The following is a 19,850-nucleotide window of genomic DNA, read 5'->3' on the forward strand; positions in this document are numbered from 1 at the left end:
CGTATCTAAGTTATTTGTATGAGTAGACCAATTGTTGGTGTTCGAATGGCGTAACAAAGACGATATATACCATTCAAATCTTCACTGAGGCTTGTTTCTTAATATTTTGATGTACAGACGGGGTAAAGGATAACAAACATTCACGTCCCAAGCGCTTGGTCCTATTTCATTATGAGCCATCATATCTCACTTGCTGGATCCAAGGATTATCCCCAGTAAGATTACAACATTTTTGCTCGTCGTCATAGTCTTTTACTACGCCAATGACAAACAATATGGATGATTTTGAAACATTAACTAAAAGATCATATGGATTTTATGGAGGACTTCTTTTCAGCATGACAGCAAGAGTACTATCTGGTACCTCCTGGTATAAGGGTGGTCACCTAGAGCATAGAAATGGGAGTTAACCTTTAAGAGTAATTTTCCTTTATCCATATATATATATATATATATATATATATATATATATATATATATATATATATAAGTCTTTTCCGGAGTAAATTGCATCGGTGGTATCAGTGAAAGTAATATCATCAGGTAATGTAAGGTATGGTGAAATGGTTTCTGTCCGGTGGTAAGTGTTGTTCATCTTCCTCTTCCAGATTCTTTTCACGATCTCCAATGTCGATCACTTCAAAATCTTCAGCCATGTTTTAACAAGTACTTATAGCAGACAGCGACAAATCTTTACATTTCAAAGGACGGAAACCTGAACTTCAATGACAGAAAGCTTGTTAAAATTTAAGCATGTGTCAATAGAGAAACAAACTCGAACCATGACCAACCCTAAGACACGAGCTGTTGGGACAAGGAATAAGAAGCACTCTTCGTTGACTAATAACCCAAGCACCACAGAACAAAACCAGCTGCTTTCCATTAGACCTCCAAACCTCATCAGCAATGATATAATTATGCATGACGTTGCTAGGTTGGCACTTGCCATCGCCTGACATAAAAATGTAATTGTAGAAATAAAACATGTTTCGTTCTTTCCTTGTAATGTTCGCCAAAAATCATGAAGATAATTAAATGATCGGTATTGACAATGCCGATGTTTCTAGGAGTCTTAAATGGTCTTTGACTCTTTCACTGGCAGACAAAAAAGCGTACTAATGCAGTCTACTAAGGTACACGAAACGTCGACACTGTACGCGCCGACAATACCGACACTGATACGTAGCCCGATGCGTTTGTCACTTCCGCAGTTAGGAACTGCTTCTACGTGTCTCTTGATTTTGAGCTGCTGAACGATCACATGCCATACTACCAGTCTGGGCATTCTGACCACCTCTCCTTTCAGCTAACATTTAACGGCTACAGTAGCATCATGCAGAACACGAATAATGGAGCGAGATACAACATTACTGGCATTTCCCTGGAGTTTGAGTTCTGACGCATTTAGAAATGGTACGTATAAGACAACAGTACAGGGGAAGTTGGCTATCCTTTACAACCAAGTGCTGAGAGATTTTAAGATTGTTTTAAACAAGATAGACCCCATGTGGAATGTCAACCAGAACACTCCAGCAAAAACGATCAAGGTGAAAGTTTTCCTCTATATGGTTGTGGCAAGCAGCACTGAATTCGAACGTAGTACGGAAAATTGCTACAGCTCTTATATTGGCATGTTTATGGTGACGATGAAGTTCATCCAAAACCAGATCTATGCCTAGGTGCACAAGCGGTACCAGCAGATGGAAGACTCAGAAAATAATGGTGTGTGACTCTCTTAATGACGCAGAGGCATCGTTGTTTGACGTTCAATCGATTTAACAAAATAGGTTTGCCGACGTCCTACACATCCGGTTGGCGGAAGACCACACGCTCAAGACAGGAAGACGGTCCACGAGGCTAACGTGTTGAATACATAACTTCATGTCATCATGGATGCACAGTTCAACATGAAAAATGAACAGTTTGTATCAGCTATTTATCACCCTGCACTTCCATCAACCAACAAGGCAGGTGTTGTGTTAGCATGGCCATCTTTAATAGCTAAGATCAACACTATGTCATAATCGTCGGAGAGACCGTAGTTGCCTGCAAACTACTCAAATCTGCATGGTCGGAAGTTTAGAGCTGTCGTAAACGGGGAGATAATGCAAGAGACCTATTGATGCTATTTGTGAAACTGCAGTGAGGGTTACGTCTGCGGCTTAAGTGGCGCAGCTGATTGTTCTAAAGCAACATTTTATCTCACATGTTTTGCGCCGAGACTTGGAAGGTAGCAACGCCATGCCACCGACCCTGTACAGTCGATAAAGGTGTTCAACCACGCTGACAGGCTTGTCATACCATAACAGCCATTTATATAATATATTTCGGGTAGTGGCTCTTCGAATACAACATTCTTCATTAGCGGGTACAGATTATCCCTGAAGGCAGTCAGCTAAGGGTAGTCTCATACGTTCCCCCGACAAATGAGCCTACTGAGGCACTCCTCTGCCCAGGCGAAATGCTATTGTACGGCACAGTAGAGGCCATATGTCTATGTTGTAATATCGAAACGCGATATTCAATGTTTTGGTGTCCAGCTAACTAAGACATAATTTTTCTATGTTGAAAAATCAATTTTTTATGGCCGTGGAGTGTTGAAACTCTTTTCCCTTCGAGGTACTCGAGGTAGAGGTGGTACCAAAGATCATCCCTTACGACTGTCTTCTAGATGCTTTTGGCGTTAGGTATATCTGTTTGACTCGTGTCCACTTGTTTTTCTAGTGGAAACAGAAATGGAGCACATCTTGGGGGTGACTCTGACAAGCTCAGCAATTCGCTTTCCCTTGCACTCATTTTTAAACTTGTCGAAGACCTTATATTGGTGCTTTGCAGGGTAACTGCTCATGTGAGAGAGGCGATTATCTTCAAACATCACGGTTGACATCGGCAGATTCTTAGCAGCCGACTATCAGTCTTCTTGTACAAGAAGTGTTTTGCTAAGGTCAAGGACCACCTGTCTCATGTAGATGGATCGTTTGAGCGTTTCTCCATTAAACATTAGTAAGTTTATCGAATTATGTCCCGATTAGCTACTGCTAAAACAAAGAAATGTCATGTGATAGGCGAGTGCTAGAGCAAAATTCACCTGGATGGAAACAAATATCTGGCAACTACTAGAATACAATTCACATAAACAAATATCATATGCTTGGAAGCCTGCCTTAATGAAAGACTATAAAGGATACCTGTCATTAAATGTGAACCCCTTTTTCCAGGCATTCTTTCATAAGTCACCTCTATATTCAGGACACTCATGCACAAATGACAACACTGTTGTTCCTTTAACGGCCTATTTCGACAAGTTTCATGAATGTTTAGCTTCTTGTGTGGCATGTAATTTTATCATTTTTGCAGATTTATAGAAAATGAACAATCTGAGGATAGCGCAGTGTTATTTCAGCAATTAAAATTGAATTTGTGAGATATGTTATATAACGTATTTTGGAAATACAAGTAAATATATCGCTGTATTATAGCTTCATTGTTAACTTATTTTTATGGCCACAACTTTGTTCTTGTTTGAAAAACTTTGCAAATGCAAAAGTCATTAAAATGGTCATTGCAAATGAGTCAAGCTAGATAGAAATTGCAAGCATGTGTCTTAAACTATTATTCTGACACCCTCCACTATTCCTTAAATACTTGTTTTACTTTAGAATGGAAGTATACAACCTCTCATTACCTTACATTTTCAGCCTCGAGCGAATATGGTCCTATTATCCACAATGATTTCATTGCCGTGTTTCCCAAGCCAGCACTAGTGGGCCAGGACATCAGACTCGAGTGTTTTGCATATGGAAGGTAAGACCGTATCAGTGTACGCGTTTATTAGATCCTTATGTCTGTCAGTTCCTGACGTATGTTGCAATGAATAAAGTTGTTTCAGCCTCTAATTATGCCATGGATTCAAACAGTTCATTACAAGTCTCACAGCGTTTATTCTGAATAATGCTTTAGTAAGACTCAGTTATTTTTTGACTGAATGTGAATCAGAAATGTAATTATTGTTTCAATATTTACTCCTTTGTGTAAGGGTAAACACACATAAACACACGCGCGCGCAAAATTTATGAAATAAAAATCTGGCAGACCATCTTTAAAATATATGTCATATTTCATGGAAATAACGTAAAAAATGCAAATCATTTCCAAATTGAACAGAATCGTGATTACTGTATTAAATAGAACATGATTACCCTACGAATTTTATTAAACTGAGGAAAGACTATGCAAATTCAGTATATCTTTTCTTTTTTACCAGCACCACAATGGGCAAGGAGTTCGAGGGTTCACTCACTCCCAAGTCCAGAATTGTACTTACTTCTTCCTTAATTGTCGCCATTCATTAAAGGGTATTGACTAGCTTTTGCTTCTAATTGGCTCTGATATATTTCTTTCATCCTTCATCAACCCGGTATGACCTGGTCTGTCTGCAAATAATCTGGATACCATATTAATATCTCCACAATTTGTCGACGCTGACATTAGAGATTTCTGGACACACCTTGACCATATCTGTTTCTTTTCCCACTCCATGGGGCACTCTTGGGACATTTCTGTATTGGCGACTCATTATAGTTCACCACCGACCCATCTACCAATACCTCAAACACAAATTACGTTGGATACCTCTTTTCAAACGTTTTTGTTCATCTATCTACATATCGTTTAAAATATTTGCATGCAATATTCACAATCTTACCCGAAATTTCTCACTTGACCTGCTTGACTTCATAATGCCTTTTCCGACTGAATCAATAGCTTTTTCTGCTGGTAGAGAGAAACAACATCAATCACCTACATCAAACTTCCGTTTTTGTGTATATTGCAGACTTACGGCCCCGCTTTGCGAGCACTATAACACATACTCTGCTATCGTTCACGCAAATCAACAACGTGTTGGTAATTCTTACTTCCTTGTCGTTGACAACGCTCGATTATAGTTCTCACAGAATCCGCAGTGTACCTCGAAATGTCCTACCGTATAACATTTCGAATGGCAACAGTCCCAATATTGTGTTCTGTACTTCTCGATGCGTTACCAAAGTCCCATTCCAATATCGGCCCCAATCTTTCTGTGTACAAGCGAACATCCAGTGTATCGTTTATTTTAACGTCCTGTTAAACTTGTCGACCAAGCGGTAAAACATATGTATGATACTGTCTTGTATTCCATTATTTATTGATATCAACCGAAAAATGTCTACCATAAATTCCGATGTAAACTGAGCCCAACTGACATCCCTATATTTCTAAATATGTCAATAAATGTCTTGGCTACACATTCGGTTTCAACAGGTTGTAATGATATGGCTTCATTGTATCAAGTTCAGTAATCCATGAAGGACAGAATATACCAGTCGTTCTGATCTAATGCAGAGAATATGGGTCTCACCCTATCGATGACAACCATATTGACGGCGACGGCTACCCTTTAACACAGTGGGGTTTTGCGCATTTGGCTTGACAGCACTTCGTTAATCGTACATTCGACACAATCTTTGAGATAATGTCACGTGACCGAGAGAATCGTCCTACGTCACTTTTAAGCACGCCAGCACAGTTTGCCAATTTTGCATGCTTAATTGACCTACCATACAAAACTCTTGTACATGCGAGAAAAATGTCTGTGGAGCAACCATTTGGACGCATTTCCACCATTCAGCGTGGTAAATTCCCTTTACATTAAGATTTTATGCGTGAAATTTCTAACTTCTATGGCCTTTACAATGTTTCCCGGTAACAGAAACAATTTATTCCGTAGTCGGTCGCTACGTGACTTCACGCCCAAACGCATGAAACGTATCGAACGACATATTGGCCACAGTGTCTGGTACTTTCAATTTGCGCAGTATCTGTTTCCCGTTCGCGCCTGCGACCTATTTTCAATCACTAGTACAATCGGAAAACAAACAGGTGACATAAATAAGAATTAGAAGCCCTTGACATTTCCACTTGTTATGACGTATACGAGATTGTACATCCACAAAGCTTCCACGGTTCCGGTCAGGAAAGGCGTCTGGATTTATATTCTTCCCACGTGCATGTGATCAATAGTCTGATCTAATAACATATTAAAGGATGTCTAAACGTACTTTGGGCCACCCCTAACGAAACTCCCGTTTACCAAATCGCCCGTTCACCCATTACCTCTTGACCTATGGCGGAACCACTAGTGGTTGGCACTCTCACCCTGTGGTAAAGACAAGTGTCAATTGAATGAATAAGATCTTGACCGGTCTAAATGCGCATCGTGAATTCGTTGTTTCCGATTCTTACGCAGTAAGTCGTTAAGCTTGTCGCCTTCAATACCATGCAGCCACATGACAACATCAAGGCGAGATGTTGACCCACTCTTTACACGTGTAGCACTGTTTGTTGCTACGACATACAACCATAGCAAGACTTTATAAGAACATGTTTTAGTTCAGTTTACCACAAACCATTGTTGGGAAGTATTCCCAGTTGTACTGATAAACTGAACCATGTTTCCTCTATTTCAGGATTGCTATACTTAAGGTTTTTAGGTCCCCAGGCTCAGGCAACTCATATGTCTTTAGAAGTGACTCTCTTAGTACGTCATAATCTAAGGCATGGTTCGCAAAAACAAAAACCATCCAGCGCTTTAACTTTAATAATAGGCCCATTTCTCCACGTAAGATAGTGACAAATAACTAAATCAATGCAAATAGGTATCCATTTTATTTTTTCTTCATCAAACGGGAGTAGTTTGGGATTTATTACTTTGCTCTAGTTTGAATCGTGTTGTCGCTATTTCTTGTCATCTAACTCATGTGCACTGACATGTCCAACGTACAATTATGGGAACAAATAAATCAACCGTGAGTTGATTTAAGGGGGCAAGAAACGGAAAAACAGTGCACACACACACGTTTATATGTATGTATATATATATATATATATATATATATATATATATATATATATATATATATATATATATATATATATATATATATTTGTGTGTGTGTGTGTGTCCTGACGAACGTTGACATAAAGGAAAAATGTAAGCGAGAGACTCACTCACCCAACTTGCAGTATTATAAACAGAAAGGTCACAAACTAAAAGAGATAAGTGACCAACATGGCTGGATTCAAGACATACCTGCTATGTCGGCATAATCCAATGACACTTTGGACACCATTGTATCAGGATGAAATCGAGTTAAATTTAGCAAAGACACTTAAAACAAGTGCGTACCAAATGTTTGTTAATAAATGCTACTTAATGATGAATGAACACTAGCTCACAATGTTAGATCAACCTCTGATAAAAAATATATATAGCAATCGAAAACCCTACTCGCACGCGCAAAGTTCAACAAACGATATAGAAAAATAGTATCGTTCTGCAAATAAAAATGCTCAGTGCAATACATTGGACTAATAATAAACAATTATATTCCTTTTGAACGGACATGATCAATTCTTAGATGTTTTAACCAGTATGCTTGATGTATGAATTTGGTCCTCTCATCATAGCCTGCCGAAGTTTCGCTGAAGAAAGCCCTTATCCCGAAGACCCAAAATCATTTGCCATTAAATAGGTTGCTGTTGTTGTTGTCGTTGTTGTAGGGTTTAACACCAGTTTTCAGCACAAGATAGGATATACATGTTAGCCGAGTTGAGACTCGAACCTACGAAAAGATGGCAGTGATCCGGAAATGTGAGCGCTTTAGACCATTCGGCCACTCGCGACCCCCACAAACTGGGTTAACCAGTATTGCCATTCAAATCAACTTCATCATTGACCACAGTGTCTGGGTTACACAGCTTCACAGAATTTGAAGACTTTCAGCAGCTTAGAGGGTGAACAGAGCAATATTGGTGCAAGTCTTCTTTGAAAATAAAGCTTCCAACAAAAATGAAAATACAAGGTCAATAACCCGAACTGACCAAAATGTTTTCTAATTGGGTTAGCTCATTTTGTTATTTAATCTTTGTCGTTGTGTTTTCAGACTTGTATGCGTGTTTGTTTACCTGTCGGATATTCATTATTGGTCGTCACCCTCCCTACTGCTGTAGTGTGCGAGTAATTAAATCATTATTATATCAATAATGGAATCTCACTCAGCAAGATTAGCTCGAGAGCGACTAGAAACAATTAAGAAATATCTCCCCGTCCAAGATTTTGTCAAGCAACAACTACAAGAGCGTCTGGAGTCTCGGGTTGAATTTGAAGAGGACTCAGAAAAATTATTTGAATCTCTTACAAAAGTTACCAAAGGTTATCTTCCCACGGTGGAGGAAACCACTAAAACACACGAAAAAAATAGTAGAAAGAACTATATAAAAAAAATACATTCTACGAGAACTTCCAGGTGAAATAGCTGCTGCTCAACCAATGCGAGAAATGCTTAAAGGTATTGACCAAGCTCGTGCTGAAATAGCTGATATAAAGGATCGAGTATCGTTATTAATAAATTTACCGACAAAAGTATTGCCGTCATAAGACGTATTAAAAGCCTGGATCAATTATCTGATTTTGCAGCGGCACGTTTTAATAAAAGACAAATGTTTTTAAAACCCGAGTAGGCTAATAAGCCTGCAGATCAGAAAACTTGGTACAAATGGATATTTCGAATACACTATGACGTCAATCAGGCCAGAGATATTGATATAAGATATAATGCATTTATCGATGGAACAGATATAAATCTCTCATTTTTACAACGAAAACAGCCACAACCTCCTCAGCCACAACCTTAAATTAATTTTCTAGATATCTTTAAACCTGGAGGTATTCCCTCGATCAAGGATCTAGACCAAATAATAGATATTGCCGCATATGGATACGATAAAAGAGAAAAATATACAAAACCCAATTATGTTAAATCTCTGAAGCGTGAAATTTGGACTAAAGATGTGTATATCGTCGTTAACAAAAAGGGTGTTAAACACTTTACTAAATTTAAACAGGAAGTAGAATAAAACATGGAATTAGATTCATCAGCAGGTAATAAAAAAATGATGATACATATCCTGGCCCCAGTGCAACTTGAAGTGGTTTTGCTACTCGAGGAAGTGGTAATGCTGATGTTGAACGACTAGAAATCCTCATTGGAGAAAAACGAGCCGGTAAAAATTCCCCAGAAATCATTAATGTAGCAGCTGATATTTGTCAACGATTATTTACAGGAGGTATCATTGATATTATTGTTTATCGGTCCCTCGTTGATGATTGTCACAATGATTAAGGTTATGCAATTAAATACTATCACTAAAATAAGATGATCATACATAATGCTCAACGTGGACCGATTATGGTCAGAGTGATAAATTCGCGATTAACAACATACAAAGCGATGTACGGTGAAGAACTAGGTGATGTTGTTCAGGGTCTATTTTAGAAGGATAGACCCAAAAATCAATACCGATTGCAAAGCAAATGGGAATAAAAGTTGTTCGTGATAAAGGTATTTGTGCTGTTGGTGATGCTGCCAGCAAATTATTCACGGCAATCAAGGATAGACTAGCACGATTGATACGACGAAAACCACAGCTAGTAAAATTACCCAGCACTGACGTTATGCTTTTAAATGTCAGTAAAATAATAAATCAAGCTGAAAATCAAACAGTAGCAGAGTTGACTGGTGACTCTTGTCAGAAAAAGAAATATAACTGCCAGTCTGATAGCAGGAAGCGGTTCTCGTATTAGACGATAACAAGTATAATAAAATATTTAAACCTGTATCTGATCCAGCATTTGACATGGACGCACCATTTCTCAAGGGTGAGTCTGTGCGTGATTATCAATATTATTCCTATGACGCACAAGAGCCAAATCAGCGTGGACCAATTGAACTGCAAGTTCAGGATATAGGTCGATCTTTCTTACCCGCTGAAGCATTTATTGAAGTAGAAGGTGAAATTTTAGAAAGAGATGATACTGAATATGGAGCTGATGTTAGAGTTGATTTTGCTAATAATGACATTATAGCGTTATTCAACAGTGCTACATACATGATTGACGGACGAAACATTGAAATATGCCAATTAAACGTGGACGTTGCCACGGCGATATTGGGTCTAGCAAGATATTCAGATGTTTATTCAAGATCCGCTGGTCCCTCAATGATGTTTGTGAAGGATTCGTCTGACAACCCTAATAACATACAGTATAATAAAGACGACCAAGAAACAATGCCGATAACGCTGACGATGATCTGCGGCCGGCGGTTCATTCTGTTAATCCAAAAATCAGCTTAGGATTCGCAGCACGTGGATCAATGCTAAAAGATGATCGTAACAGATTTTCATGCGCAATTCCACTGTCCCACATCTTTGGATTTTTCAGAAACTTTAGAAAGTTATTTTTGAAGTCAGTTGTACTTGTAAGAAAGGTTACTGACGATGATGTAATCTGGCGCCCTATCGGTGATGCTGGTAAAGTAGTGCTCACAAAACTTTCATTGTGGATGCCAACAATGATACCATCACCCGCTAAAAAACAGCGGTTGCTCTCTTTTATGGACTCAGGTGGTAAATCAATATTATCATGGTTGACGATGACCACAGATAGTGTTCAAAGTAACATTGATGGTTTTTTCACATGGCAGATAACATCACAGCAAGGTGTTTCTGCACTGCGACATATATTTATTGCTTTCCAAGATGCTGCATGACTAAACTCATAAACAAGCAGTGCAATGATATTTGACAAACTTGGTATTACTGAAGTTTCACTGATAATAAATAGGCATCAAGAATCATCCGAAGATATATTATTGAATTTGGATGACAATAATGTAGCACGTGCATATCATCGTTTAATGACATTCATGGGACGAGATAAAAATGTTGATTCTGGTCTACAAATATCACAACTAGATTTTATAACGCTGTATCCCTTATACTTTTCCCTGGAACACCTGGATTTATTTAGGCAATATGTCGTTGATGTACACGTTCAAGCTCGTGTGGAAAGAGGACTTATTGCTAATTACAAAGCAATCGCTGTCATATTCTCAGACAAAACACTGCTGCTTGATGGTGTTGATGGACGAATGAGAATCATTGATGCCCCAATAGAAAACATGTAATTATATCGCTCATGAGATAATGTCATATCATCACGTTAGTGTCAGTCTGACTCCTGATCAGATTAGAAAGTTCCAATCGAAATCAGCACCAACGAAAATGCGGCACAAAAATAACACTAAAATAAGAACAGATCACAGGTGGTCTGAATAAACTATCACTGACTTAACGTTAACTAGGGCACTTCATCGAAGCCAAACAATCAAAGACAGGTGTACGACTTGATTTTCTGCGGGTACCAATAATGACGCAGTCAAGACGGGCGTTATATTTCTACTTCTTGCAGCTATACCAGCGTTAATAGCCACTTAAGTCCTAGCTGTTGCAGAAGCAGCTGCACTCGGTGTTGTAGGAACTGCTGCTGAGATGGCACTATATATAAAGCAATAGGTTATAGAATAAAGACTTCCAAAAAAAAGAAAGGGTCTAAGACTACCAGGAACCTCTCATTCTTGGTACGGTCAAGGTCTGAGACTTTCCGGGACACTGCGTTAGACGCAAAGCGTCTCCTTCCTATGTCCAATTTGGATTTACCTGATGATGCTAAAAATTAAATATCCAAAATTTCAGAGGTGTTTGCCAAAACAACCAAGCCCTGTTGAAACCGTTATCATTAATCTCGATGGAAGTTATGTTAAAGGTACTCATTGGGTTGCATACGCGATTGATCCACGTGAAGTTGTGTTTTTTTAATCGTATGGGATGGCACCACCAAATGATTTTTTAAAACATGTCGGCAGAGTGCAAAGCACTTATCTTCAAATTAGTCCCGTCTGGTATTCAACATTATCAACACATATGATAACCGATCCGCCAATACGTGGCCGTGAAGTAATTGCTGTACTCGACGTTGTGTCAAGGTCGCTGACACCACTTCATAAAGTCGAGCACGAGTATACAAGTAGACTGTATAGCTGTCCACCGTCGTTTTAAACAGATCTTAAAGTATAATGGTAGATATTTACGGAAGATCTACTCCGAGTAAGACTCAGGGCAAACCTCAAGGCGACTTATCTAAATATGCAACCACTGACGAGGTCATGGTTGAACTCGCTAACCTTTTGAGTCTCGCAAATAAAAACAAAATGAAGTCGATGTTTTTCAGGATAAACAAGGACGATTAAAGACGAACAATAACCCGTTGATAGATATTATTTTGCGGGTTCCAGATGCGACCGAAGATAACTTAGTGGTGTTTGCTAAAAACGGTAAAATTAAAAAAAATGAGGAATCAGTCTTAACAGTCATGGGAGAGACTACTAGACGCATTAAAAGAATTGTAGATATTATGTTGCTTCTGTAAAGTAGAAATATTCATTGTATTGTGACTATATTTAGAAAAATAACACTATCTGTAGCATATTCGTGGTCAAATATCACCCACTGACGACTCTTTGTGTGTGTGTATTAGTGAGTGAACAGAAATAAGTACTTATAAATCGCCAAGGTTAAAACTATATACCCCGTATGGTGCTGTAAGAGGCAACAAACCCCATCTTCATTTTTGTTAGTATATAATACAAAGGTAATTTCGTGTACAATATTCCGTGACAACATTGTTAGTCTCTCTCTCTCTCTCTCTCACTCTCTCTCTTAGTACAAGTGTATTAAAGGTACGAGAATGTAATTCAGAATGGAATACACTGATGCTTATAGAGTAATTCTTGTATAATATAATTCATAATGTGCCGGTATCTTTTCATACTAAATAAAAGATGTCATTGTCTGGTTATTGCCATTGTCACCATGCACTAATATCTATGTTTCCCTAAGTCCATAAAGACCATGGCTCAAAATCGGACGGTCACTTTAAACGGGTAGGCATCTTGTGTAAATCTTGAGAGTGATTGGTCGATTATAAGATAACATCTTTAAACAAGGTATCAGTAATGCCGCATATTTTGACAATGTTGAAATACATTGAATACTAGGTTGATTAGTATTTCTCTACAGCCAGTCCAATGGCACGTATGATCTTAAGTTTTACCATTCAGTCATACAGCCAGTCGAATGACATGAGTAATCTTTAGGTTTTATCGGTCAGTCACCGTACTCATCAATCACATTTTTACTTGGAGCACCTATTATTATTATTATTATTATTATTATTAACTTCGCCTCGAGTTAGACTGAATCAAACTTTAACCTGCTTCATTTCATAGTGTTATCTTGGCGTTCAATATGTTTTGCGACAGAGCAATGTGCAAGAATCAAATAAATCAAGGTAATAACTGCATTCTTTTGGAGGTGGGGGGAGGGGCAAACCGAGTGTAACTTCAAAAATTAACGTCGTGTGCCACTCAGTCGTTAGACAGTCTTCTTAAAACATCTTGCCAGATTGTTCCTAGTGGTTCATTGTTTTTGTAGAAAGGCACTACTTACATAGTTATGAACCGAATGTCAATCTATATAATGACTTTGTTCACAGAAATTAACAAAATGCATATATTATCCACATAAAAAGGGATTCCACATTATTAGGAAACATATATGATACTATTACTTTCAAACCAATTCTCTCAGTTCGTCAATGACACGTGTCAGGTGTGCACGATTTACATCCCTCTTTATGTCGTGCCGAGAGGCAAGGTGTGTATATTTGACACAGTGTTATAAACAAGCTGAATTTTCAGGTAGCTCGATTACATTCTTTTGTCAAATTTAATATTTTTTATTAAGAAGTTGGGGATAGTTTAGAACGATATTGAATAATACGCCCTTGAACTATTTTGTGCCGTTTACCACAATCAGAATGTGCGGCTCGAAATCTTTTATTTGTGTATTGAATTTTACTAGAATGCCACTAGTATATGCATGGACGCGAGGCGTTGGGTCATTGCCAGAACGGTACAAGCTGTTGGATTCGAATCGGATTCTAGTCATTCCTGATGCCAAGATGCAGGACGAAGGAAACTACACTTGTCACGTGCAGAGCAGAACAGGATCGGGGACGACCGCAAAAGTAATTTATCTTGTGATACAAGGTAATCTTCTGTAATTACTTATGAAATTAGAGTACATGGAGTTGAATGGAACACACCCACACAGCGACCCTGCTGGAGCTGGCTCATGTGTGCTACAGGTATTCAGGTTCTCTGTTTGAGAAGTCACTAATTTGAGTCAAGCCATCCTAAGCAGAGATACAGCACATAAATCCCACAATAAGCCATCTGTTGACTAACAAGAGTGATGGGTAGGTCTTTTGAACCCTAAATGCACAAAACTATCTTTAATCATTGTTTATTTTGTTGCCATGAGCTCGTCTAAATATACAACAATTTCAAATTGTTAGTGATTGAGTACTACATTTCGTTTGATACTTTGAATGTTATGCTCCGAAAAATGTATCGTGATCAGGTACTACAAATGAGAAAGAAGCATATGACCTTCACAAATAGTTTCCTTCTAATCAGAAGGATCATATGACCTTCTCAAGAAAATGAGCGATTGCATAAGTACCAGATTAGTTTATCGCTTTCTAATGATTTGATAAAAATTTCGTATTTTAAATGAATTCCGTCGTAAGTACATAGCAAACATAATCTACCGATAATTTCGACTCTTGTTAGAACCTCACCACGCTTTTGCGAATAAGAATGAAAGTATTCCAAATTTAGTGAGGTGTACATTTTTTATAGGTAAAATTAATTTTATACTTGTCGTTGTACAAAGAATTAGGCATGTTATTTAGCTCCTATGGCTACGAAGTTTATTTTGTTATATGTGGATTCATTTTGTGTAATGTTTTTCCAGATATTGTAAAATAACCTTTCTTTCAACATTCAGTCATCATTTTCTAAAATTTAAAATTGCCGAATTTAAACATTACTGCGATTTGTTTTTCAGAAGTAACTTTTCTGATCATCATTGCTACCATAAACATGCTAGGAATTATTGATTTGTCTCACTCTGCCCATGCATCACAATTGAATAAGTTTATGTTTAGAGGTCAAATAGAACAAACACCAGACACTGTGCTATAAAGGCTGCAAGAAAACAAACAACGCTTACATGTTTCATATCTAGGTTACCCACATATCCAAATTCGACATATAAAAAAATACTGTGGTGATTCTTGAAACAAACTATTTTTGTAACAGTTTTTGTTTAAGACAAAGCGGTATGCTCTGATTTAGAATGTGATGAGCAGGGAACAACACCTTTACTCTTTCAAATTGTATTTTTTAAAAAAGAATTCAAACTTGTCATAACGGATCAATCGTGTCCTCTACCAGCTATTCCAGTTTTCATCCTACCTCTCCACGACATGCATGCTGACGAAGGTTCGGAGCTAATATGGAGGTGTGAGGTTCAGGCCAAACCATGGGTGACTTACGCTTGGTACAAGAACTCCGCCCCTGTCACAAATGTTCTCAAAGAAATAGAAATCAGAGAAAATGTTCTTTGGATCCGTCGCCTAGACAAAACCCGAGACAGTGGCATGTATCAATGTACTGCCACCAACGCTCTTGGATCAGCAAGCAGTGGAGCGCAGTTACGTGTTCTTTGTAAGTCAACCAGTAACTATACCTTGTAAGTCAATTAGTAACTGTACTTTGTAAGTCAGTTAGTAACTGTTCTTTGTAAGCTAATTTCACATAGATAATTTAAGGCTTTCGTCTGCTTTTCATAACCATATCTGATAATTCTTTTCTATAGTCAGAAGTGCTATTAAAATTTGTATATATCAGTTCTCCTATCGGGTTCAGTCTGTGTCCAAGATATCTCACTAGTGGAATTCCTACAGTTTGTTGAAATATAAGAGAGAAATAAACTTCTTAACCATTCTTCAGCGTAGAAGCCATAATCATAATGTCCACTTACACACTATAACGGATCTCTTTTCTAGAAATCATCATGATCTGGCATCTTCTGGAAATCTGGTTCTGTTCATTTTTATAAGTTGCTGAAATTTATTTAAAATACCAACATTTGTATTCAGTGGTATATCAGGGATCATTTTTCATTTTAAAACGATCATATTTCATACTTCTTGTGCTTGATTACGTGAGTATTTTCTTAGGCTGTTAGCCAGTATTTGTTTTCAAAATTTGTCTTCCGTGAGCTTTATCATACTGTACAACTCGTGGTAAGTTTTCTTTACTCAGCTTTACGAAGTTAGCTCGCTTCGCGCTCAGCATTGCGAGGCTAGTGTTAAGACTAGTCGGCTTGGTGTCAGGATAATGTGACAGGGTGGGGGACATCATGCTACATGTCTGCGGCATGATGCCCCAGTGCTATACATCACTTTAAACTGCCATAGGCAGACATCGTAGCGATATGACTGAAAAATTCTTAAACTGTTTTACGAATTCAAATCATACATACACGCGCGCGCTCGCAAACACACGCACACTTCGAAGATGCGTAGGACCGTTGGGAAAAATGACCAAATTCTATGACATCACATAGAGATGACCGTTATGTTTGACTCTGTGTGTTATATTAAATCATAAAAGATGTATGATGGAATTATACTTCATAAATTAGTTGAACTAAAAAATAAATAAACATTCGTTATGTCTTCCAGTGTACAAAAACCTTCGGATATAAATTTATTCTTTTGAAAAAAAATATTTCGACACGAGTTGCAAATTTGAAATCACTCTGGGATTCTTGGAGTAAACCTATTCATGAATAGCCATAATCATGATTGCTATTATTATTATTATCATTATTTTCATTATTATTATTGTTATTATTATTATTATGTTGTTGTTGTTGTTATTTGTCCTACATGAGTATCAACCCTAAATGTGACAACAGTGATAAAAGATCTAAATTTATTTTGCAACAGACAAAATGGATGTGATTCTTTATCGTCCCCTTACATTCATCGTTTCTTCCTTTTGTCTTCTTATTGGTATTTCTCTAACCGATTAATTTTAAAGCGATAGATAGTTCACTGCAATAATTCTTGATTGATAATCTGTACATAACATAACTCAGGGCATCTAATTAGAATTATTGCATGTAAACGTACTTCTGATGTTCCGTTAAATCAATGCAAAATTAAAGCGGTATTTCCACTTCCATTCTTTTGGAATTACGATTTACTGCTTTGTATTTTAGCTCTAACAATAGATTGTTAAAGAAATATAATTCCATATTTCATTGGCTTTCTTTATTCAGCCCGTTGTTTCCCAGCGAGATCGAGATTTTTTGTCTCGCAATATGCTTCAAGTTTGCATTATGTGTCATGCCACAAATCTATTTTAATTTTGCAGCTTTTAAACCTAGTTTTGACAAGAACCCACCGCCTCCGGAAGTCTTGGGCGGTAGCGGGGGTAATGTTACAATAGACTGTGCACCGGAAGCTGCCCCCGTTCCGGATATCACATGGTATAAGAATGGTGGGGACCTGGGACTCGTCCCAGGTGGAGACGGTAGAGTGAGAATGACTATTGAAGGATCCCTTACGATAACAAAAGTGGGCCCTGCGGATGAAGGCTTTTACAAATGTGTTGCCAAGAATGTTAACGGTGAAAGTGAAATGACCATGAGACTAACAGTTGCTTGTGAGTATGCCTTTGCTCAGATTACTTTTTACCAGTGTTCTTAACAATTACTTGATTAAAGATTAGATATTAATTAATATTGCCATTTTTTTTTCTCTTGTTAATTTTGCGTTTCATAATGTACCATCACTTGATACAGGAATAATCTCTTTCTTTTATATGTAACATCAATTTTGTGAGTTAGAAAAATTAAATATTATTCAAACGTGACTTATTGTTATGAAATATGATGTAAACTTGGCTTTATATTTGTGTACTAATGAACATATAAGCCTTAAGCTAAAAGTCAACATTTGCAAGACTTCCCTGTTAATGTAAACAAAGCAGAGAGTCTCATGGTAAGGAATCGACATAAGGCCAGAAGCAGACGAAAATTGCGTTAGCCATGAACATTAGTGGTGAAAATATATGTAACATTGCTGGAATATATTTTTCAACAATTGATAATTACTTCACAAAAGATGGGCAAAAGAATGCAAGAAACAACAACAAAAACCAACCAATCAACAGACAAACAAACAAAAAAAGAAATAGGGAAGTCCTAAAATCACTTGCAAATGGGGTCTAGCTCATTGTTGTACTTGGTAATTCTATACAATTTTGCCACTGCTTGAGTGTAGATACTATTAAATATGTCCATATCAATGTTTTACGAAGTACTGACAAAAGAAAGTTTACAAGTTTAGGATTCTGGAGATTGTCCAAAAGGAACAGCTACAATTTCTTGTGTTTCATTGTGTAAAGAGAGGTGTAAATAAACACTTGAAAACCAGTTTTAACCAGAAAGCTTTAGCATTGATACAAATTTGTTTTGGACAAAAATCATAAGTTTGTGTTTGAAGAAAATTACGTGAAGAATAAATATTGTAGTCTTTGCAGTGCATACTCAAGTTCATGAATATTCTGGCAATGTAAAATGGTGGTGCCAATCTGGTCCAAATTGAAGGTAACATTGATTCTGAAAAGTATATCAGCATATTGCAATGAAAATATGGGGCCATTTATTATAATAAAATTTCCAAGTGATGTAATATTCTCCCATGAGAATAACTGTCTTGCTATGTCACTAGGGGGACAAAATGGTGGAAAATTATGAAGCACTGAATCTTTTAACCTGGGCAAAACATGTACTAGTCTACAGTTCTTTTGAGAATATATGGCTGACAATTCAGTCCAAGTTTGGAAGTAAACTGCATGAAATTTAATCAAGGTCTGAAAGCATTAGTGTTGTCCTTTACAGTAAGGTCTCTTTCAAAAACAGTCTTTCGTACGAGGCTTTTAGGAATGTCTTTTCATATTTTTTAATGGCTTCGGTATGCATTCCTAAATGTGTTATATGTACAATGTTTTTTTAATATTTTTCTCAGGAGTTTGTGAAATGATAAAAACTTTGAAATATTCCAAAAAGGAGCGAGCTTAATAATGTGATACAGGAACCAAATGATGCATATGAGAGTCTGTAGAAACAATATTTCACTACACAAAAAAGGAAAATTAGAATTATTTTATATCTATTTGTTTTAGCTGATCTCACCTTCTTCCGAACACCTATAGATGCCGTTGTTGACGTAAACCAGACACACTTTTTCTATTGTGAAGCGTCATATAACTACGATGTATTCGATCTGATATATGTCTGGAAGTTTAACGGCAGAGTTATAAACACAGACAGGGACCCCTTCTACAGAAGGGTGAGATTCAATTGCTCTTCTTGTACTCACTGCCATCTTCAATTTCTCATATTTTAAGAGACGTAGAATTACTTTGACAGTAGATTTCACAAATGAATGTACAGTGTATACGTAACAAACCTTCCAAAACATACACCGTTCGATATATAAAGAATATTTAACTTTTGAGTATGTATAACGAATTATTTGATGATTGTTGTGGAAGAAACACAATGTTTCCGTTACAAGAGTGAATATTTCCTTATAATTAATCCAAAAAACTGAGATTTTCGCTCTAATCACTTGACCACCGGAGCTGTCATTCTGGGTGAAGTCAATAATCATCAATGTCTGATTTCTCCATTGTTTTCGGATAGTTATAATTGTGGTGATATATATAATATTTTACTGCATTTTTATCTAAACATTTGGACGTTTTTTTTTCTGAGCAACATTGTACTACGTTAGGAGGACATTATTAGTCACAAAAATGAGCTCATATTTTCCCATAACAATATATTCAACATTTTAGTATACGCTCATTTTGCTTTTCTACCTAAGGCTGGATACTAAGAATAACACGCTACAGGAAACTAAG

General features: G+C 37.2%; 1 protein-coding gene across 5 annotated transcripts in view; it reads left to right on the forward strand.

The window, feature by feature from the left end:
- LOC149780082 (contactin-like) overlaps nt 1-19,850 on the forward strand; it is a 139,970-nt gene that overhangs the window by 50,014 nt on the left and 70,106 nt on the right. For all 5 annotated transcript variants that reach the window (XR_016415000.1, XR_016415001.1, XM_089936842.1 and 2 more), the window contains 5 exons: nt 3,699-3,804; nt 13,861-14,048; nt 15,300-15,572; nt 17,292-17,582; nt 19,107-19,273. Coding sequence is in view for 3 of the 5 variants with exons in the window: in XM_089936842.1 (XP_089792968.1) it covers nt 3,699-3,804; nt 13,861-14,048; nt 15,300-15,572; nt 17,292-17,582; nt 19,107-19,273 (1,025 nt within the window). In the remaining 2 variants the exon portion in view is untranslated. The remainder of the gene's footprint in view (nt 1-3,698; nt 3,805-13,860; nt 14,049-15,299; nt 15,573-17,291; nt 17,583-19,106; nt 19,274-19,850) is intronic.

This window comes from Sinohyriopsis cumingii, chromosome 16, assembly GCF_028554795.1.
Source record: "Sinohyriopsis cumingii isolate HCF-2022 chromosome 16, ASM2855479v2, whole genome shotgun sequence".
NCBI lineage: Eukaryota > Metazoa > Mollusca > Bivalvia > Unionida > Unionidae > Sinohyriopsis > Sinohyriopsis cumingii.